The 21,994-nt window shown below is 48.1% G+C and overlaps 1 protein-coding gene and 1 long non-coding RNA gene across 2 annotated transcripts; one reads left to right on the forward strand and one right to left on the reverse strand.

Annotated features, from left to right (window-relative positions):
• Window positions 1-12,472: 12,472 nt before the first annotated feature.
• On the reverse strand, window positions 12,473-14,971 carry ID2 (inhibitor of DNA binding 2). Its single transcript, XM_010379693.2, has 3 exons — window positions 14,406-14,971; window positions 14,015-14,078; window positions 12,473-13,234 (listed from the first exon to the last, which is right to left on the reverse strand). Exons 1-2 carry the CDS (start codon window positions 14,958-14,960, stop codon window positions 14,022-14,024), a joined length of 612 nt encoding a protein of 203 aa, XP_010377995.1. The 5' UTR covers window positions 14,961-14,971; the 3' UTR covers window positions 12,473-13,234; window positions 14,015-14,021.
• Window positions 14,972-15,057: 86 nt separating this feature from the next.
• Window positions 15,058-17,087, forward strand: LOC104675221. The gene is made up of 2 exons (XR_004054371.1): window positions 15,058-15,092; window positions 16,309-17,087. It is a non-coding gene; the product is annotated as an uncharacterized LOC104675221 (long non-coding RNA).
• Window positions 17,088-21,994: the final 4,907 nt, after the last annotated feature.

The raw sequence follows: 21,994 nt of genomic DNA on the forward strand, positions 1-21,994 counted from the left end.
GGTTGCAAAGTCCCTTTGTCATGTGAGGGGAACACATCAGGCGGTTCTGCAGAGGAAGGCATGGACGTCTTTGGGAGGATACTTCTGCCTGCCACACATGATTGTTTTCCCACCTCTCTCACTCGTCTCTGCAGCTTCACTGCTCAGGTTTTACTCCAGAATCCCATTTACTCCCAAATCCAAATTCAGCAAGTTTCTAAAGGATCACTTTCACTTTCCCTGCTTGGCATGGGTGCTCTGCCCCTGTATGTCCTGTGAGCCCATGCTGGTCTCCCTCCTATCATCATTTTGTTGCCTCCTCAGGCTTCTGCCCCCGAAGCTCCCACCCTTTCCTCGTCCAGTGATTGGCTAGATGCCAGAGCCACTCACTGAGCTCAGCCACTCACTGAGCTCTGTTCCTCCAGCTCAGTGTTTTGATGCCACTCACCTGCTGGTGTGTGTTTCACTGTGTTCTCCACTCCCAATGGCTCCATTGAGGCAATTCTTGCTTCCTGACCTGTAATCATGGGTTTCAAGGCTGAGAACTTACATTCACTCTCTCAACATAGCACAGGGCACATAAATCCTTAATATTTGCTTTACTTTTTGACTGACTAACCAAAACAAAAATGATGAGAAGAGGACAGAAGGCCTGGGGTAGATTCTGGGGACCAGGAGTCATGTTATATAGGGCTGCTCTAATGTTTATTCCCCATTCAGTCAATCAGTGCTTGTGGTTAATTTCAGCACATAAAATATTGGTTGATTATAAAATAATGCAAGTTAAATAACTTTTTTTTTTTTTTTTGAGACAGGGTCTCACTTTATCGCAGAGACTGGAGTGCAGTGGCACAATCATGGCTCACTGCAGCCTCCACCTCCCAGGGCTCAAGTGATCCTCCCATATCAGCCTCCCAAGTAGCTGGGACTACAGGCAGGCCACCATGTCTGGCTATTTTTTTAAAATAGAGATGGGGTCTCATTTTGTTGCCCAGGCTGGTCTCCAACTCTTGGGCTCAAGTGATCCTCCTGCCTTGGCCTCTCAGAGTGTTGGGATTACAGGTGTGAACCACTGTGCCCAGCCAGGAATTTTTAGTAAACATTAAAATTGAACATTAAAATCACCCATAGTCACACAAAGGGACCACTATTAGTTTCTAAAAATGTTTTCCTCCAGTCATATCTTGCTCCTACCCACATGTGCCCTTTCTGTATTATACACAGAAAAAAAAGCGGGCATTTCTTTAACAAAAATAGAATTAGACCATTTCACGGGTGGTTAATGAAGCGAAGGGTGGAATAAGGTATAAGAGAATGCTACTGCAAGAAATTTTAAAACTGAAAATGTGTATTCTGCAAAGGGAAAAAGTTTTGAGAAAGAGAAAGTTGAATTATTTTTGAGTCCCTCGGATGACAATAGAAATGTGTGGTCAGGCCGGGCGCAGTGGCTCACGCCTGTAATCCCAACACTTTGGGAGGCCAAGGCGGGTGGATCACCTGAGATCAGGAGTTCAAGACCAGCCTGGCCAACATGGCGAAACCCCCTGTCTACTCAAAATACAAAAATTAGCCGGGCGTGGTGGCACACGCCTATAATCCCAGCTACTCGGGAGGCTGAGACAGGAAAATTGATTGAACCCAGGAGTCGGAGGTTGCAGTGAGCCGAGATAGTGCCATTGCACTTTAGCCTGGGTGACAGAGCAAGACTCCGTCTCAGATAACAAAAAAAAAAAAAAAAAAAAAAAAAAAAAAAAAAAAAAAAAAAAAAGAAAGAAAAGAAAAAAGAAAAAAGAAATGTGTAGTCAATGAGCCATTCAAGTTTAGGGTGCATTGCAGCCTGATCATGACAGTTACTAAAACCCTAAGAGAAATAATCCAAATGAAGTGTGGAAACAAATTCACCTAATATGCTGACTTTGTGCAAACAATACTTACCTTAGTTTAGTAACATGGTCTGCTTTGCAACAGTTTCTAAGAATTGTGAAGTATGGCTTTTTTTCTTCCTTTCCTCCCAGAAATTGCCCACATGATTCATGATTGCTTAGTGAGACAGTCCTCTGAGGAACGTCTTCATTTTACTCAGCCCTTCTGACATAGCGCTCCATAAAAAAGCAGGGACAACGTGTCCCTCTATAACAAACGGGATAAGCACTGGCAGAGGTTCCTCTGATGCACACTGTTCTATTCGTTTCCTTAGTTACAATACTTACGTTGGTGCAAAAGTACTTGCGGTGTTTGCCATTAAAAGTGATGGCAAAAAACCGGAAATAATTTTGCACCAACTTAATAATTACCAGGAATAATTTCAGTTGCTGCAAAGCCATTGTGATAAAACAAGTTGTGATTTAAATTTTATAATGTGAAGTTCGGGTGCTGTAATTTTGACAACTTTAAATCAATAATAACAACAAATGTGTAACCTATAAATGAGAAACATTAAAAGAAATTCGACTGCTAAATAGTTTGATTCCATCACTCCCCTGCGCAAAGCTTTCCAAGGTCCCAGCTTAGGCAAAGGCCAAAGCTCTTAGGCGGCTTGTAAGGCTGGGTGTGATGGGCCTCCCCGATCCTGTCCGTTCTCCTAGCACTGGGCCCCTGGCTGCCTTGCTCCGGCCCACTGTCCCCCACCAGCGCCCCGCTCCACTCCCCCACCACTCACCACTCTCCCCCAGCCTTCCCCCCAACCAGTCCCCACCCCCCCACCCTCACCTCCCCAACAGCCCTCCCCCGCCCCCGTACCAGCCCTCACCGGCCCCCAGCCCTCTCCCCCCTGTCCCCACCAGCCCCCACTACTTCCCACCAGCCCTCCCCCCCTCCTCGCCAGCCCCCACTGCCCCCACCGCCCCCCACCAGCCTCCACCAGCCTCCACCAGCCCCCAACCCCCTCCACCCACCCCGTCACCACTCCCACTGCCCCTCATCAGGTGGGGCTTCCCTGGATCGCTGCTGCCACCACCGGGCCTTTGCACGGGCCGCACCCACTGTGGATTCCCCTTCCCGCAGATTCTGTGCGTTCGGCTGCTCCTGCTGTCCACGGCGCTCTCATGGATCCTGGGGTACCAGTCAGGGCCCTGTCAGGAGACAGAAACCCCCCGAGCTCTCACAGAGAGTAAGTTTGCTAACTAGCTAGAGTGTGTTAACTGCGGGGCTGAACAAACAGCACTCCAAGCTGTCACCGAGGCAGGGCCGCAGGCAGCATCCCCGCTGGGATGAGGGAGTAGAGGGGAAAGGCAGGAATGACTGAAGCTCAGAAGCTGGAGGAGGGTCCCCGTGCCTGGGACGCAGAGCCTCTATGCAGGGGCCGCAGGCTCAGGGACGGGGGGCATCAGGCTTGTCCTCTGAGTGTGGGGAAAAGCGCAGTCTGGATTCAGGCGCAGCCACCGGGAGGCCAGGGTGAAGAGGTGCTGGGCGGGGTTGCTGAGACCCCCAGGTGGACGGGAAGCCTCCTGGGAAGCACACGGGCTACGGCCGCTCCCTCCTCCCGCCGCCCCCCTGCAGCTGCTCTCTCAGGGCCCCCACGGGCCATGCTAACACCGAGTCAGCTGAGCTTGGCAAGGTGCGGGCAACCGGAGGTTGAGGACGGAAGACAACACCTTCATACTTCATAGCTGGTCACCTAGGGTCTCTCTCCTCTTTCCCGGCTTTATTTGTCTTCGAATGCATACGAGACACACTCATGGTCTGTCTCCCATTGCTGGAATGCAAGTTCTCTAGGGGCAGGGGTCCCGGCTGTTTCATCCCAGTGTCTGCAGCACCTAGAGCCACGCCTGGCGCAGTTCCATGCATGTTTGCCGAATAAATTAATACATCTATGTAACTGCATCCACACATCAGAGACTTTCCGTGGGAAGAGGGGTCCCCTTGTTTTTGCAGGAGCAGCTGGCTGGGGTGGATGTTTTGTTCCTGTAGACAATAGATTATACAGCAAAAATAATTAGCAGGAAGAGTCCTGCTTTTTATCCCGTGGCCTGTGTGAGTTGGCATTGACCTGCAGCAAACGCGGTTTGCAGGGAGAGCACTCAAGGGCATCTACTTGTTTGGGGATGATTCCCTAAAAGTCATCATCAGGTACAAAGCCAGGACTTGACAAACGTGTCCAAAAATTTCCTTCCCAGTCTAGATATTTTTAGATTGGATCAACTTAACTGGTTTGGATTAAATTTAAACTTGAAATTTTCACTCTTTAAAATATTTTACTTCAGGCAATTAAAGTTTCAGTTGACATTTTTTAGGAGTCTTTTTTTCCCCTCCCCTGGTAGGCTTTGGCGAACTCTGGTAAAATTACAACATTAAGAATGGCCTTGCCCTTTTCTCTGCCTGACTTGCTTCCATAGGATTTTGAAACATCAAATATTGAAGAATTGTGTGTTTAAGAACTTTCTCTTAGAACTGATGAAACTTATTTAGAGCTTATTTAGAAGATTATGTTTGTAAAATAAAACTTAAAAGCATTGTCCCTAGGTGGAGAATTACTTAAAACTAAGACCACATTCCAAGAGGTGGGATAATCATATACGTGGAAATACGCACACCATTCTACTTATAATGGCAGCGGGCAGAAGAGGAAGGGAAGCCAGGACATTCCTAGGCCTGGGCCACTTTTCTTTGCTGCCAAATGCTAAGATCCATGCTAGGCGCCCCTGTCATAGCGATGCAGCACCTCAGTAGGTGTGAAAGTAGTTCAGAGCCAGAAGGGTGGGGAGTTCAATTGCTGTCTCAGTCAAGGTCAATCTTGAGGAAGTGAATGAGGGTGCCAAGCAGTGTGTCAGGAGGCGGGGGCCTTTACAGAGAGTTGGGCAGTGGGGGTATCTCTGTGCTGCAGTAGATAGAGGACTGGGTTATTTTTCTAACTTATTTGTCACAAACATTCCCAAACATATGCAAAAGGAGTGAACGGAGGACACCTATGTGCCTGTCACTCAGCGGTGACAGTGGCAGCATTTCACTATATCTGTCTCATCCAGCCCTACTCCCTTTTTCTTTTTCTGGAGGATTTTAAAGCAAATATTATATAGTATGTCATTTCTCCTTACAAACTTCAATATGCATCTCAAAAATACCAATTTCACACATAACGAAACAAAATCTTCAATATTATATAATACCCACCCCTTACTCAAATTTCCCCAGCAATCTAAAAAAAAAAAAAAAAAAAAAAAAATCCCTTTAGAGTTTCAGGATCCAGACAAATCTCATTCATTGCATTTGGTGATGGTATTTTAAGTGTTTTTAGTGTTTGGCCTCTGCTGCTTCGTCATCGGCTTGTTGGGAAGGTTGGGCCGGTTGTTCAAGAACACCCTGTTCCGGGTTTGTCTGAAGGCTTCCTGCGATCCCATTTCGCTTGCTCTCTCCTGTTTCCCATAGACAAGAAGTTAGGTCTCAGGGATTGATGTTACCCCAGATTGAATTTTTACTCATTTCTTTTCCCTAAGAATACTTCATAGGAAGTGTCGCTGACGTCAATCATGTCCCATCAGGAGGTACCTCATGGCCACTTGATTGTGTTTTAGAGATTGATCAGTGGGTTCAGGTGATCATTTCTTTATTAACAGCCTGATTATTTCATTACAAAATTTCCCGTCAACCTTACACTTTCTGAGTTTACTAAATTTTGACGATCATGTTCTAAATCAATTACAACTTTAGTTACCACGTTACAGTGACTACACTCATCATTAGGGATTCAACATGGCGACTTTCTAACTCTTTCGATCGTGGTTATCTGAAATCCAGCTCGTACTGGAAAGGCAGGAAAGTGCTGAATTATTTCTCTTTAATTCTCCATTTTTAGAATGTGCTGGTGCCCTAGAAACCTCCATTGGTATCCAAAGCGCTTTTGCTTTATTTTTGTCTCCTCTTTATTTTTAGTTTTACTTCCTGTCCTAGATTGGGAATCAGCCATTTCTCCAAAAAACTCTGGTTCCTTTTAGTGGTGAGTGGTATTGGATGGTACAAACTGGTGTAAGCGGGTGCTTATTATCACCTGGATGTCATTGCTTCTGGCATTTTCAGTGGAAAGCTATAAAAATATATTTTTAAAAAGAAGAAAAATACATTTAAATTGATACTTTCAGTTCAAATATAAGATTTCAGAGCTTTTACTTCTTGAACGTTAATTACTTACGTTTCATTTCTCTTACATTGAAAATCTTGGTTCCTAATGACAATAGTATAATTACTTCTTTGCTTATCCTACAATATACATATAATAGTTCAAAAGTGACAATACCAATATTATTACTAGTGATGTGACTACTAAATGAAGTTTATGATTTCTTTGCAGTTCTTTTTGTCCTTAGAATAGATTTGCTGGGAATGTACAGTGAAACTGTCGAAGGTCAGTTGGGGTCATTTTTCCTCTGTGTGCATGTCACTAACTTGAGACATAATTAGGTCCATTTGTTGTCATTTTTTTCTACTTGCATATTGTTTTTAAAATTTAATTTGTAAAAAGCACTTACATATCTCAAAGTCAAAACCATATGACAATATGTGTTCAGAAATACCACATTTAATACAATGTAATTGTAAAAATGGAGAATTAAAGAGAAATAATTAAGCATTTTCCTGACTTTCCAGTATGAGCTGGATTTCAGATAACCATAATTGAAACAGTTAGAAAGTCATGGAGTCTTTCTCTGTTGCTCAGGCTGGAGTGCAATGGTTCGATCTCAGCTCACTGCAACCTCTGCCTCCTGGGTTCAAGTGATTCTCCTGTCTCAGCCTTCTGAGTAGCTGAGATTACAGGCTCACACCGCCATGCCCGGGGGCTAATTTTTTTTTTTTCTTTTTTTGGTATTTTATTAGAGACAGGGTTTTACCGTGTTGCCCAGGCTGCTCTTGAACTCCTGAGCCCAGGCAATCCACCCACCTCAGCCTGCCAAAGTGTTAGGATTACAGGCGTGAGCCACCACACCTGGCCACCATGTTGCAATTTCTAATGATGAATGTATTCACTGTAATGTGATAACTAAAGGAGTAGTCGATTTAGACAATGATCGTCAAAGTTTAGTAAACCCATTAAATGAAAGATTGACATGGAATGTACATTCAGAAATATTACAGTTAATACAATACTCCCTTTCTAACATTGCTTCCCCTACTCTATTCCAGCCTCTCCCATCAATAACCATTTTTATTTATTTTAGTTTTTTCTTCCACTTTATTTCTCTGAAAATATAAACAAATATGAATCTGTGTGTTACTATCACACCTTCCTTCTCATAGAAAAGCTAGCACACCATATACACTGTTCTGCATTAGGCATTCTTCACTTGACGCTTTGTTCTGGAAAGCCCATATCAGTATATAAAGATCTCCTCTTTACAGTATGTCACCATGTATTAGTATACTAGAGCTTTTCCAAACAGTCCCAAATTGGGGTTGTTTCTAGTCATTTGCTATTAAAAACAATGCCAAATCTATTAACCTGGTGCATATAGTATTACATATTTTTGCAATGTAACTTTGGGATAGATTTCTAGGAGAAAGCTGGGTTAAAGAGGAAATGCATATGCAATTTTGCTAGATACCACCACATTCCTATGCACAGGGGTCAGAGTATTTTATCATCAACAATATACAAGATTGTTTCCCCCACAGTCTTGTCAACAGGGTATATTGTCAAACTTTTGGATTTTTGCTCATTTGCTGGGTGAGAATTGTTATATAGTTTTTCATTTGCACTTGTCTTATTATGGGTGAAATGGACCATCTTTTTGTATGCTTACAGGCTGTTGATTACTTTATCTGTGAACTCTATTGCTACTGTTTTCCTATTTCTAATTGTGTTGGATTTTTTTGTCTTAATTTTTAAAACGTGTATATGTGGGCTGGGTGCAGTGACTTATACCTGTAATCCTGGCATTTTGAGAGGGCAAGGCAGGAGGATTGCTTGAGCCCAGGAGTTTGAGACCAACTGAGTAACATGGTGAGACCCTGTCTCTAAAAAAAAAAAAAAAAAAGTAGAAAAAGTTAGTCAGGTGTGGCGGTGCACACTTATAGTCCCAGCTACTTAGGAGGCTGAGGTGAGAGGATCAACTGAGCCCAGGGAGGTTGAAGCTTCAGTGAGCCGTGATCAATGCCACTGCACTCCAGCCTGGGTGACAGAGAGACCCTGTCTGAAACAAAACAAAACATGTATATGTGCAGAATATTAGCTTGACTAACAGCCTTTAAGATATGTCTAACATTTAAGTTGCTTGAATGTTTACTGTGACAGATTCCCTTCTACTGCCACAACCAGTTGGTACAGTCTGCCATACTTGTTGGAGTTTCTCTCTCTATCCTTTCTGTCTCTTACCTTGAGTTCATATTTATCTTATCTTTATCTCTCTGTGCTCATTCTGTGTAATTTCTTCAGGTTCATCTTCCAGTTCATTAATTCTCTCTCCAGTAGTTTTTAATCTGGGTTTTATACACCATTGAGTTTTCAACTTCAATAACCATATGTGAGCACTTTGATGTTGTTCATTTTCAAATCTGCCTATTCGTTTATATATAATACTGTATATTGTGATTTTTTATGTCTTGCTTAATGTTTTAATTTCTTTAATCATCTTAGTTGTGCTTACTTTATAGACATTTTAGATCTTTTGTTTCTAATCTTTCTCTTCATTTTAGCTACTGATTCTCTCATGGTAAATTGTTTTCAGTGTTTTAAAATTTTTGAATTATAAACTGACTTTCACCCAACCATGAAAATGTGAGAATTCTGTGTAGTCTGTATTGAGAAATTTTCTCTCCAGAGAAGCTTTGCATGTGCCACTTCCAAGCACTCCAGGGGTATCACCAGCCAGAAACCCATTTGTGTTAATTTCTCAGCATCAAAATTTCTCAAACCAAGTGGGTAGTACATATTTGAATCTCCATTGCCCATAAGGGCATGTTTATGGGTAAAAATTTTCAGAGGAGATTTTCATTTCCCTCTTGAGCTCAGGCTCACACACAAGCTTCCTTATGATCTTCCTGAGCTAGTGAGTATTATTGTTTTCTAATCTATAACTGAGATTTCAGGCCTTCCAGGGGCCTGGGTGGTAGTATCAGTTTCAATGCCCTGCTTCACAGGGTTGTAAAAACTTTTCTGTAATTCCTGTTTGGCCAATGCCCTAGTTCACTGGGATTGGTGTCCTCATTCAGGACTGCCACAAATGTGTGCATGCTCTTCCCACTTTCTATTGCATCTTCCTTCAGGGCCTCTGGAAAACCTCCTTCCTGCCTTACAGTCTCAGGCGGTGCTCCTCACAGTGCCTACTTTAGTCAGCAATAAACAAAACACACGTTGTTGAGCTTCTCAACTTATGCTGCCTCTGACTCAAATTATCTTTAATTAAATTAATTAATTTTCTGAGACAGGGTCTCGCTCTGTCACTCAGGCTGCAGTGCAGTGGCACAATCATGGCTCACTACAGGCTTGACTTTCTGGGCTCAAGAGATCCTCCCACCTCAGCCTCCTGAGTAGCTGGGACTATAGGTGTGCACTACCCCACCCAACTAACTTTTGTATTTTTAGTAGAGACGGGGTTTTGCCATGTTGCCCAGGCTTGTCTTGAACTCCAGGGCTCAAGCGATGCACCCACCTTGGCCTCCCAAAGTGCTGGGATTACAGGCGTGAGCCACCGCCTCTGGCCTTCAAATTATCTTTATGATGAAATAGAAAAACATCCAACACTTAGACAGGATCAGCATCCAGAAAGACACTCAAGGTCTGAAGCCCCTTTTCCAGTAGCATAATGCATCAAAAATTGGAAGGATGTGTGGGGTGTCAAGCTGAAGGGATTGGGATGGCTCTGCACCTGCCCTGCAGAGAGCCACATAAATTATTAGCTGTGGATTTGAAAAACCCTATAAAGCAGCTCCTTATTGACAAGAATATTATTTTCTATTAGAGTCTATATCTTCACCCTCTACTTGAAAGTCCCTTTTATGTTCCTGAAAAAGCGCTGGACTGAGTTCATCTGTCCACTGCCTGGTTGGGTGCTGTTGTCTACTCACTGCTCACCTCTGAAATAGACAGACTACATGTTAGCCTACCTTCAAGGATGTAGCCATGGTTTTGAAAGCTAAAATTAAATGTAAACTGACCTGCACATTTATTGTTTGAGGTTAGTGTGATCTTGATTCAAAAACCAGTTACAGACAATACAAGAAAGTAAATCACAGTTCCATTTCATTTTCAAAAATCCCAAATAAAATATTGGCTAACAGAATCCATGGTGGATATAAAAAGTAATAATACATGATGTTCATGTAGGAGTTATTTCAGAAATGCATGGCTAGTTCAGCATCAGAAACATCAGTGTAATCCACCAGAGAAAAATAATCAGTAAATGCAGTCAAAAGTATTTTACCAAGTTGACTCACAAATTATGATTTAAAATTCTAAAAAAAAAAAAAAACTCCTTCCAACAAGCCTAGCAACTGAAGAGCTCTTCCAAAAATTGAGAAATAGTATCTATTACAACAGAAGCCTACAGTCACATCCTAATGAATGGAGGAAATGTGATCGATTCTCATTAGGATTTGGAATAAGAAAAGGAGGCCGACTGCTACCTCCCACTGCTTTAACTAACACTGGCGTTCTTGGTTAATGGTTATTAAGCAGTTCAGAAAAATTAAAACAAAATGAAACAAAACCTCCAGGAAAGAGAAGGGAAAGCATTCTGACTTTCATGTGACTTCACAATTCATTTATCCCCACAATCCAAGCATAGTCTCTTAGAGGCCAGGATACTGTCTGATCTTTTAAAAAATCTCCGGGACAGCACCTAGCTTAGAGGTTGGCAGCAGGTACTAATTTGCAAAAGAGGATCCTGTCTATGCTATGCAGTAGTAAAGATGACATGAGATCCACACGTGGGAACGGCTGTATACATGCTGGAGCAGCACTCATTTGGAAAGGCCGCACTCCCCGGCGTTCTCTCCCGGGATCTCCTCCCACGGATTGCTCCTCGGGTTCCCAGTGCCCAGGCCCCAGGCCCACCAGGCCGCACGCGCGAGCCGCCGTCCTCACACTGGCCAGCAGGTGGCGCCCGGGCTCCACGGCCGGAGTCGGGCAGCGCGGCGGGCGTCGCTGGAAGTCGCCTCCGAGAGGGGCCGGGGCGCTTCGGCGGCGGCTACCCGAGGTCCCGGGGCCAACGTCGCCAGCGGTGCCCGGCAGGGGCTCGGCAGGGCTCGGGCCACCCCACGGTCCCGCCCGCACTGCTTCCGTCCGGGGACGCTTCCCAGGGCCGTCCGAGCGGACCACGCGCGGGTCCCCGTGATTGGGGGGCGAGCGTGGGGCCGGCGTCTGCGCCCCTCCCGGAGGCGAGGCCGGGGTCGGGTTGGGACCAGGGCGCGCTTCCCTCCCCGCCGCGCAGGGGTCGGCCAGGGCCGCGGCTGGCGACAGGTGGCGGGGACCTGGGGGACAGGTCCGCGGGTAGCCTGGGGCGGGGGAGCCGCCCCCGCGGCCTCAGAGCGTCCTCCGGGTATGATGCTCAACCACACGACGGCCCCGCGCTGGCCCCTGCAGAGCCCCGTCCCGGCGCGGGTCCGCAGGGCGATCCGGGCGGCCGCGGCTCCACAGCCCCCGCCCTCCTCCAGCGGCAGCGCCCGCGGGGGCCGATCGGGGTCAGGGCGGGGAGACGCGCGGACTCCTCGGTGGCGTCGCCCGAACACCTGCTCGGTCCCAGGTGAGCCCCAGGTGAGCTGCTGCCCCCCCCGGACCCCTTCCTCCCCGGGTTCGCGTCCACCTGGGACCCGCCTTCCAGAGCCTCTCAGCCCACCTCGCGCCCCGGACCGAAAACGCAGACCGGTCCAGAGCACGTGCCCGCCCGCGGTCTCTGGCTTGGAAGGGCTTCTGCCCGCTGCCTCTTCCTTCCAGTCCAGGGTGGCCGTCAAGGCTGAGGGCGATTGAAAAGTCCGGGAAAATGCGCCTGGCCCAGCCCCGTCGCCGGAGGCCTGGGGGTGGGTGGGGTTTGGGGGGGCTGAAGGTGTGGACGAAGGTGAAGCCAAGGAGGCATCAGGAGTCCGGGGCTAGGTGACAGCTTAGTTCCCTGGGCAAATAGTAACCCTCGGGTGTTTCTACTTTCCCTTAAATCTGAAATCATGTTCTGAATTCTGTACAGCCTCTTTCCTTCTCCTGATTAACTTTCATTTACTCCAGAGAAGCGTCTTAACGCCCACTCACACAGGTAGTCCTTCCATACTCCCAGACTCACAACCACAACTCATTCTTGGCTTTAAACTCAGCCCTAAGGCACAGAACCAAGCTTTCCCTTCAGGACTCAGAGGCATTTCTGTGCTCAAAGCCTCCCCAGTCCCTGTCAACTCAGCACTCTGCCTTACCACACATCTGATAAGGCGATTCTCTGTACACAAGTAAAGGCTTCAGGGGTGCTGGTGGGGAGATGAGGGAGAAGGGGATAAAGAAAATGTCTGTCGGGGTTGGGGGGAGAGAGAGAAAAGAGCGAGTGAGTGCCAGAGAGATCTTAAAAACCACTCGGAATTCAGGTACTGACTTCAGACATGTTTTATTATAATCTTATACAGTCTACATAAATTTGAACTTGTATTTATTTGGGTTCAGTTATAACATAGCATAATAAAAATCAAAGCACTGGTCCTCTGAAATAAAGCAGGCAATCACCATTCAATAAACACACTTGATTTATTTTGTATAAAAGGGTTAAGTTTACAACTAAACTTTTATAAAAAGTTTAGCATGAATAAGTACATCATTACACTTTTTAAAGCAGAAATAGACATCTGCCACTATACAAGAAAACTCTAATTAAAGAGTTCACAAGGTTTCACTCAATAGATATATTTATATATAAATATATACACAGCATTCAGTAGGCTTGTGTCAAAAAGGTAATTTCTGACCAAAAGACTTCATTTAAGTGACTGAATACTGGATCCTTCTGGTATTCACGCTCCACCTTTGAAAAAAGGCAAAGTCTGCTTAGATTGGGCAATTCCTTGTGATTTTAATGTTTTCGCTCCCCATGGTGGGAATAGTATATAAAGAAAACCTTCCAACTGCAGAAAGGGCATTTAAAAGTCTTTTTCATAAATAACGAATATCTCAGTCCAGGTGAGAGAACACCCTGGGAAGATGATCATTCTTAGTTTTCCTTCCATTTGTTTTTTCTTTTCAAAAAGGTCCATTCAACTTGTCCTCCTTGTGAAATGGTTGAAAAGTAAGTTCAGCACTTAAAAGATTCTGTGGATTTGTTGTTGTTGTTGTGCAAAGAAAAAAAGAAGTCATGAACACCTGCAAAAGATTGGGAGAGAAAGGCATGTTTAAGAGAATGTAACCTAAGGGCAGAGGCGGGCAGACTGGCGCCGGGAGGAAGCCACAGTTTGAACATTTAACCAAACACGCAAAGATTGGGCAAACCCTGGCGTCCAGATGCAACACACACACTCGCCTCCACAGCACAAATTAAACATTAAAATAGCAGAGACTCAAGGGAAAAACTTCCCAACCCGATCTCCTATTTGGATCTCCAACAGCAGTGCTACAGGCGCCAGTCTGCTGCTTGTAACAATTATTTGATTGAAAACAGCCCTTTAGTTAACAGATAGGGAAGTCTGGGATCCCACATCACAGGGTCTAAGGCACAGGGTAGCAATCCTCAACTAGCCCAGAGAATCCCAGAGGACTATAGTTTTAGGGAAGCAGGATCCCTGTGGAATTTGTGGCGATAAGATTAATTACAGTGGAGGTTAGTACCTCATAGTACCAGAGGAATCGTAGGAAGAGCCAGGGCATTGCATTTGCTACAAAGCCAATACACACGTTCCTCGGCCGCCTTCGTAGTAAGTTATTGGCATCATTTCCTTTTAAAGGAAAATGTTCTGTGATCTCGAGTACCCAGAGCTACAAGCTCCTTCATGTCTAGTGAGACAATGTAGTACGGGTAACACCGCGAAGTAAGCATGCATTTACCAAATCAGACATTTTACAGATACACAAGCAAAAACACATGCGCGCACGCACACACACAACAGAAGGGCAGTTTACCCACGGGTGGCACAAGCAAACACTCACCGCTTATTCAGCCACACAGTGCTTTGCTGTCATTTGACATTAACTCAGAAGGGAATTCAGAAGCCTGGAGAGAAAGAGGATAAAGAGTACGAGGTTAAGACAATGTTAAGTAGAAAGGGTTTTTGTTTTGTTTTGTTTTGAAGTAGTCCACAGACCAGCAAGTTCCATTAAACACGTTTATGGTAACAATTCAGATTCAAAGACAGACGCATTAACATGTCAGAACTTACTAGCAATTTCACGCACAGCTCAATCTATGGCAGATTCTTAGGAAAATAAAGTTAAATAGCTCATGCAAAAGTCACCGTCTGGGCTACGGATCTCCTAGTGACCGCCCAGGCGACCGCGGGAGTGTGCGGCGGCGGGGTGGGGGCCCCGGAGCAGGTCTTACCTGCAAGGACAGGATGCTGATGTCCGTGTTGAGGGTGGTCAGCGGCGTCCTGGACGCCTGGTTCTGCCCGGGTCTCTGGTGATGGAGGCTGACAATAGTGGGATGCGAGTCCAGGGCGATCTGCAGGTCCAAGATGTAGTCGATGACGTGCTGCAGGATTTCCATCTTGCTCACCTTCTTGTTCTGGGGGATGCTGGGCACCAGCTCCTTGAGCTTGGAGTAGCAGTCGTTCATGTTGTACAGCAGGCTCATCGGGTCGTCCACCGGGGTTTTGCTCCGGGAGATGCCCAGGCTGTGGTCCGACAGGCTGTTTTTCCTAACGGACCTCACGGGACTGAAGGCTTTCATGCTGACCGCGAGGGAAGGCGAGACCGGGAGGGAGCTGGCTGCCCTGAAGCTCAGGCCGCCGCCGCCGCCTGCTGAGCTAGCTGCGCTTGGCACTGGGCTCGGCTCAGAATGAAGCCCGAGCCCGGCGGGGCGGCTTTTATCCGCACTCGCCGGGGCCACACGCTCGGGCTTCCCTTCGTCCCCATTGGCGGAAGGTAGCGCGTCCATCAGGCCGAGCGGGCGCTTTCATTGGCAAGCGCGGGCGCGGGGCGTGGGCTCGGTTCTTCCGCGTTCGCAGCCAATCCCCGCGGGGTGGGCGGGACGCGAGCCCAGCTGGGGTGGTAAATAGAGTACAGTACAGTAAACGCGAGGCGGGCGGGGAGCGGGGAACCGGGAGCGGGGAGGCGGGAGGAGGAGGAAGGGGGGGAAGGGGGGAGGAGGAGGGAGAGGAGGGAAGATGGGGGAGGGGAAGGAGGAAGGGGGAGGGGAAGGAGGAAGGGGGAGGGGGCAGACCCTGGGCGCCTAAATGTGCATTCTTAATTCTAATTCCAAACGCGCGGCAGGACCCTTGCCTTGGGTGTGTTCCCAGACCAAGCCTTGCACACCTTGGAGCTGTCGGCAGCCCTAAAATCACGGCTACACGGGCGAGTTCAGCACCGCAGGGGGAAGCCACAGTTCACTGCAACCCATCGGAGGGAGAGCGTGAAGAAAGAAAGCATTTCAGAAGAAAGTGAAAACGCAAATTAGGTTGTCACTGAAGAGTCACGTTTGTAGAGTGAGTTCGTCTCTTCAGATAAGGAAAAGTTATGTTAACACAAACAAACCACCCACGCATGCATTCGACGACAGGCTTAGTGTGGGTTTTTGCAACCCGGAGCAGCGCGGGAGGCATTACTGTAAACTCAGGAAAATGAGTACTTATTGGAAGCTATGCCCAACCTCGCCGGTCGCTAAGGAGCTCTCACAGGGCGCTTTCAGGGTTCCTTTTCAAGAAGGAGGCAGGGCTATTATAATGATAGTATTAATCGGAAATAATTAGGAGAATTTGCATTTTGAAACTACATTTACATACACTGCCCTTGAAAGGCTGCCGGTCTGTGCCCTTCAGTGTAGGTGGTAAAGTAATGTGATTAATTATGCAAGAATTGTGATTTCTGGTGTCACATTCCAACATCTAGAGGAGTTCCAAAGCTTTGTGACAGATAGGTGGCCCTAGCCATTGATTAACATCTTCACACTAAGAAAAAAAAAAATTGTCATATATGAGGTTTGGAATCTTTTCAGCACTAGTGCTGAATACAGGTTCAAGGTTTTTTTTGTTTTGTTTTGTTTTGGCTGAAAATCTTTAAGAACTCATTCAGTCTAAATTTTTAAAAGTTTGCGGCTGTTTACTCAAATACCTTGTTAATTCTCACATAATTCTAGCTTATCTAGAATTCTGTCCTGATCACAGTATGTCACTTTCTTGTTTTGAAAATATTTTCTCCAGAAAACAATGAACTAGAAAACCCCAGGAAAGGCAATATTCAAATCTTATTTACTTTCTGCCTCAATCTCTACCTCCTCTGCATTTCAGAAAGAGGAAGAAGGGGCAGGCCTAGAGGCTGAAAGAAAAGCTCAATAATGGGGAAACTGTTTTTTCCTTCAATTAATGATTTATTTATCAGCTGGTGGGGTCAGCGGTCTCTGGCTGTCACGTGACAGCAATGCGCCCCAGGACGCCTCTCCAGGGAGGCAGAGTGGGTGGCGCTGAGGTGGAGATCACCTTCCTGAAATCAACCCCCATCAGTTGGGAGGAAGGAGGTGAATGGTTTCCTGTCCAGCCAGAAATTTGCCGAGGGCCTTCCCAAGGCCCGGCAATGCTGCCTGCGACTCTGTCCCTGACAGCGTTGGACGCATCGTATCTCTTCTGATATTAAGTCTGGAAGTGATTTACTATCCGAGTCCTCCCACAGTTCGAGCCTTTTGATGTACTTTGTGTGCATGTGTTTCTGTCACATACGTGCCACAGTGGAACAGATTTTGTTTTGACACTATTTTGGTTCATGATGTTATACTTTGACTATTTTACAATAATAGCCAATGTAAACAAACATCTTTGGGATTCTCAAATTATTACTTATGATTCTTGGACATTGCAGCTCTTCGATACTGACGCATTCCTAGCTTTTTCCAAGGACACCGTATGTTAACATCCGTGCCAGCCTCATTATCCCCACAGCCAGGCTCTGGGCTGGGCGGTAATGAGCATTGTGCGGTTTCACTTTACACTTTGCAAAGTTGATTAAGGCAGTGCCTTCTCCCATGATCATTTTTGTACCCTGATGTAGTAAAATGGCTAAATATGGTGAAAGTGTTCTGGTGTTTAGCTGTCATGTCAGAGTCCAGTCTGCCTGGCTGTGTTGAATTCGATTCTATTGGCACGCTACCCAGTTTTACATTCATTTAAAGATCATTTAAAGGGGATTACGAAGCTGTTAAAGTTAATGATTTAAACAAGGCCTAAGTTACTAATGTGTCTGTTTCAGCACGCCCAATATGAAATCACCTTAAAAATGGCTTTCGTGGGGGAAAATCGTGTTGCAGCATTTTCGAGGTGGTTTTAAACGCACGTCAAAATCTGTCAATTGTTGGCTTAGGTGGGTTTGCATTTGAGGCCTCCAAAGTTCGAACGGCCCCAGTTGGACGGCGGGCTAGATCCGCGGGCGGTGGGAAGGTGTGCAAGGCTTCCGCTGGTAGGTGTTGGTGCGGTCCCCCTCGACTCCTCACCGGGACGCCCCCAGCCCGTGGCAGCGACAGACCTGCCCGTAAGGTCCCCCAGCCTGGCTCCAGGGCTCGCTCACTCCGCCTCTAGGGCAGGCCCCGCGGCGGCTCTCGCGTCCGGGCCCCTTGCGGTAATCAGAAGCAGCTCCGGGCGGGGAGCTCGAACGCTGGCCAGGCCGCCTTTGCCACCCCCGCGTGATGCGCCGGGGGGCGGGAGGAGCCTGCGGGGGCGGGGGGCGCGTCTCAAGGTCCTCCCTGCACATCTGGCGCAATGGGGAGCGCTCGCCTTTCTTTCCCGGGTTTTGTTCTCACAGCTGTGTCCATTCCGCCCGTGACCCCGCGAGTGATCCCTGACAGGTGATGAATTGGCAGCGGCGGCGGCGGCGGCGGCGCGCGGGCCAGGCCGCGGCGGGGCCGGAGCCGGAGCCCCGGAGCAGACTCTCTGGCGCCAGGCGCGTGACGCCGCCCATTCACGCCGCCCTGCAGCCTTGTCCTCGCGGCGCCGCTCAGGCGGCTGCCATGGCAACCGCGCCGTCACTCAGCGCGCGCGCCCAGCTGATCAATGCCTGCGAGGCCCGGCAGTCCCAGGCTCGCCCCGGCCCGGCCACCGGCCCGCGCGCACCTGCAGCCGCTGCACGTCTTAAGTTTCGAGTGATTTGGGGAAGGAAGGAGGACCGAGAAGAAAAGAAAAGAGTTGGGGCGGGGCTGGGGGGCGGGGGGGGGGAGGCCGGGGTGAGGGGAGGAAGAGAGGACGAAGGAAAAATGCCGGGAGAGGGAGAAGAAAGAAATCTTCCTTTTGCAAAAGGAGGCATGATATGGCTTAGAGGTTGCCAAAGCAAAAGGTTTTGCTTTATTTTGTTTTTGCAACCGAGGCGTTCGGGGTGAGGCTGGCGCGAGAGAAGGGTGGATGGGGAGAAGGTCACTGTCTTAGCGCATGGACGAGATTTATTTATTCCTTTGGATGATTTCAGTTTCTCGCCGGATGGCTTTGATGCTGGACTCCTAAAAATACCTTTGAAAGACTGCAAGACCCCACCCCTGCCTCCACACCGTCCTACTGCCTAACTCCTCGGAACTCTGGCAGGTTGCGCATAAACCATTAATTTTTTTTTCCAGAACAGTCCCTTTCTCTGCCCTGGGGGAGCCGGGAAGATGTGCAGCCCCAGCCCTCGTCCTCAGCGGAGCCTGGCGCGCGCAGAGCCTAGCACGATTCGCGCCCTCATTACCACTACAAAGCGCGGGCCAGACCAATCCCCTTTCTAATGCACCATTTTCGACTGAGAACATCAAGAGGCCAGAAACTTCCAAGTCAGCTTGCAGACGCAGACGCCTCCTGGGTCCTGGCTTTAAGAACCAGATGCCAACATTCCCGGACAGTTTATGGCATCCGGATCCCTCAAGGGTGCTCATCTGCAGTTGAGAGTGTTAGTAGCAATTATTTATCGTCTGCCTTGGAGAGGAGTTCCTGAACATAAATGTCCTCTGCTGGCTCTAAAGCTGGGGGCGGAGGCTGTTTGTTGTGGGGTGGGGGTTGGGGGGCCGAATGTTCCCGGTCCTGTTATCTGGTTTAGCAGCATTTGTTGTGGTTTTCGAGGAAACGGCATCTGGATTACATAAGGATTCAAGTTTTTGCTTTACTTGTTTATTTAATACCTTGGCAAGAGGGAGCCCTTACCCTGAAACCAGATAACCGATTTTGGGTTTAAAACAGGCTTAGATGAAGGGCCACTTGAGGGGAAGAAAATGAGCAAAGCCACAAGAAGCAAACGAGGGAATGTTTATTTTTTCTTTTTTTGGATATTTTTGAAGACCTGCCTAACCTCTTAAACTTCTTGTCGCACACAGCTAATAAACGGCATTAACAAAGCGTTTCAAGGACTACCACGGCTTAACAGTGGCTCCTCCCCTGCCCTGCCACCATTCGGGCCGTAATTCCTTCCAGGATTCCCGCACCGTCCTGTGTGCCCAGAGCTCTCTAGAGCACCAGGTAGAACTCCGTGCTAAATCCAATTGCTTGCAAACTTCTGATCCCCTTTTAGGGAGATCACTTTTCAGCTTGGTTCAAAGAAAGCAAAGTTTGGGAAGTTTGGCGGAGGGGCCGATTTAACTACGGGCACTGCAAATATTTTGTTACAAATGCTGTGAAGTGCCCGGATTTGTGGCTGCATTTAGTTTTCACAAAGGATTTTCCTGTGTCTTTTGTTCCGGTCCCCACATTAAAAAAGAAAATTAACTTGAGCGAGAGATAAGGTCTTGGAAAACAATCTTGGGCCGCCTGCGAGCTGGCGGGAGCAGGGCTGGCGTCGCCGAGTCTGCGCCGCCCCGAGGCGCGAGTCTTGGGGTCCGGCCACCGCAGGGAGCCTAGGTCATGCAGGGACCCCCCCTCCATCCGCTGTGCGCCCCCGCGCCACGGTGCAGCACCCAGGCCGCCCCCCTGTGCCCACCAGCGTCCGTGGGAATCCACCCCAGCCAGCGACAAGGGCGGGCTTGTCCGGAATCAAACAGCATCTTAATATTATAATGCGGCACCAAAAGCAAAACCCGAGGCCTGGCTTGCAGACACTAACAAGAAACACATTGTGTGCGTTTTTTCTTTTTTGGCTCAAGCGACGTTAGCGCACCGGCCCCTCCGCAGCGAGCCAAGTCCATGACTTCAGTGAGGAGGAACCCGCCTACCTCGCACCACGTGCGCTCCCAGCTGGGGCAGCCACCCTGCTGCGCCCTGCGAGCCCGTCCCGGTCCCTGGGAAGGGCTAGGGCCTGGCTGGGACGCACTTGTCATGGGCACAGGACAGCGCTTTGGGGCACAGCTCTTTCTCGGCCAGGGAGGCAGGCAAACCCATCGCCTGGGCACTGGTATCACCCAGGCGACGCCAGCGCCAGTTGGCTGGTGAACAAATTTTTCAATAGTTTGAACTTCTTCTTCCCCTTGCCGCATCTTTAAGGCGTTTACTCCCAGATTCAGCCTTCTCCTTTTAATAATGACAGTTTGCAGACTTCTCCTCTGTAGTTAGAGGGAGTGCGTGCGCGGGCCCTGCAAGACTCTAGCTGCGCGTCACCCTGAACCATTCTGCGGGAGGGGCAGGACCTAAGGCTGCATCTCCAGGAGGGAATGTGGAGAGACAGCGTGGGCGGAGGGGACTTGGAGGCGTTCCTGGAGGGGCAGTCCTAGGCACAGGGCGAAGGATTTGCACTCTAGCTGGTGGAGCGCACATCGCCCTGGTTAGCGCTGTGGTGGGTCCTGGGCTCTTCCCCGCCTCTTCCTGCCTCCGCGGACACCAGGGACTGCCCATCATCAGTACTCCGCGGAAAAGGCTGGGTAAATTAAGGCGCACATTTAATTTTAACTATCATGCCTGACTTTCTAGGATTCTGTGTGAAGAATACAGAGATAGATGTTACATTTCAAAGAAAAAGGCGACACGACGGCCCTCTTTAAGGAGAGCGTAAACATGCGCTTTAGGTAAAAGCTAATCTTTTACACGCCTGTGCACAGCACACCTCTTTTGCTGTTCGCCTTGACCCCAAGAGTTTGGAAAGACTGCCCCCATTTCAGAGAGGAAGAAACGCAGGCACACATGAATGACAGACTTCTCTGTGGTGGCCTAGACTCCAGCCAACACTTCCGGGACAACCTGCCATCGTGCATAGGTGTGTAACCTTGACTCCAGGTGGGGCGCTGATGACTCTTTTAACCTTGAAATGTGTTCCAGTCTTGGACGACTGGATTGTCAAGAGCCAGGAATCTGTGAAAACAGTTTGTTCTCATTTTTCTCCTGAGTTAACACTGAGTGACTGAGTTTGACCCTTTGTTAACTAAAGGTCAACTGACATCTTACAACTTTTCAAACCTTAGTGTATGTAAGAAACCCATGTTTACACCCAGAGTTGTGTGATCACCTGTATAAATTCTGATTCAGTAGGTTTGGTGAGCAGCCCACGATACAGCATTTTAAGCAAGCATGGCGAGGAGATGCTCATGCCGGTGGTGCGGTGACCACAATCTGAGAAGCTTCAGACAAGTAATTGGCCTCTTAAATGAGCCCTGGATAAATAATTGGCCTCATAAATGAGCCCTGCAGCAGGCAGACTGCTGGGTGAGAATGAGCCTACTTGGACCCTTTAAGGCAGCAGTCCCCAAGCGTTTTGGCACCAGGAGCCAGTTTAGTGGAAGACCATTTTTCAAATGAGGGGTTGGGAGGGTTGACGGATTGGGGCTGGGGGATGGGTGATGGGTACTGGGGGTATGGTTTCAGGATGAAACCCTTCTGCTTCAGATCATCAGGCATTAGATTCTCCTAAGGAGCCTACAACCTAGATCCCTGGCATGTGCAGTTCACAGTAGGGTTTGCGCTCCTATGAGAACTAATGCTGTGGCTGATCTGACAGGAGGCGGAGCTCAGAGAGTAATGCTCATTCACTGCTCACCTCCTTCTCTGCCTGGGATTCCTAACAGGCCACGGACAAGTACCAACCAGCACACTGCCTGGGGTTTTGGGG

The sequence above is a fragment of the Rhinopithecus roxellana genome, chromosome 17, assembly GCF_007565055.1.
Source record: "Rhinopithecus roxellana isolate Shanxi Qingling chromosome 17, ASM756505v1, whole genome shotgun sequence".
Lineage (NCBI taxonomy): Eukaryota > Metazoa > Chordata > Mammalia > Primates > Cercopithecidae > Rhinopithecus > Rhinopithecus roxellana.

What these genes read in the sequence shown, in the direction of transcription:
- ID2 (XM_010379693.2), bottom strand. Translation starts at nt 14,960, where the DNA reads ATGGACGCGCTACCTTCCGCCAATGGGGACGAAGGGAAGCCCGAGCGT. An exon ending in TCAGCATCCTGTCCTTGCAG is followed by an intron (nt 14,079 to 14,405) that starts GTAAGACCTGCT and finishes CTTTCTCTCCAG; the next exon opens with GCTTCTGAATTCCCTTCTGA.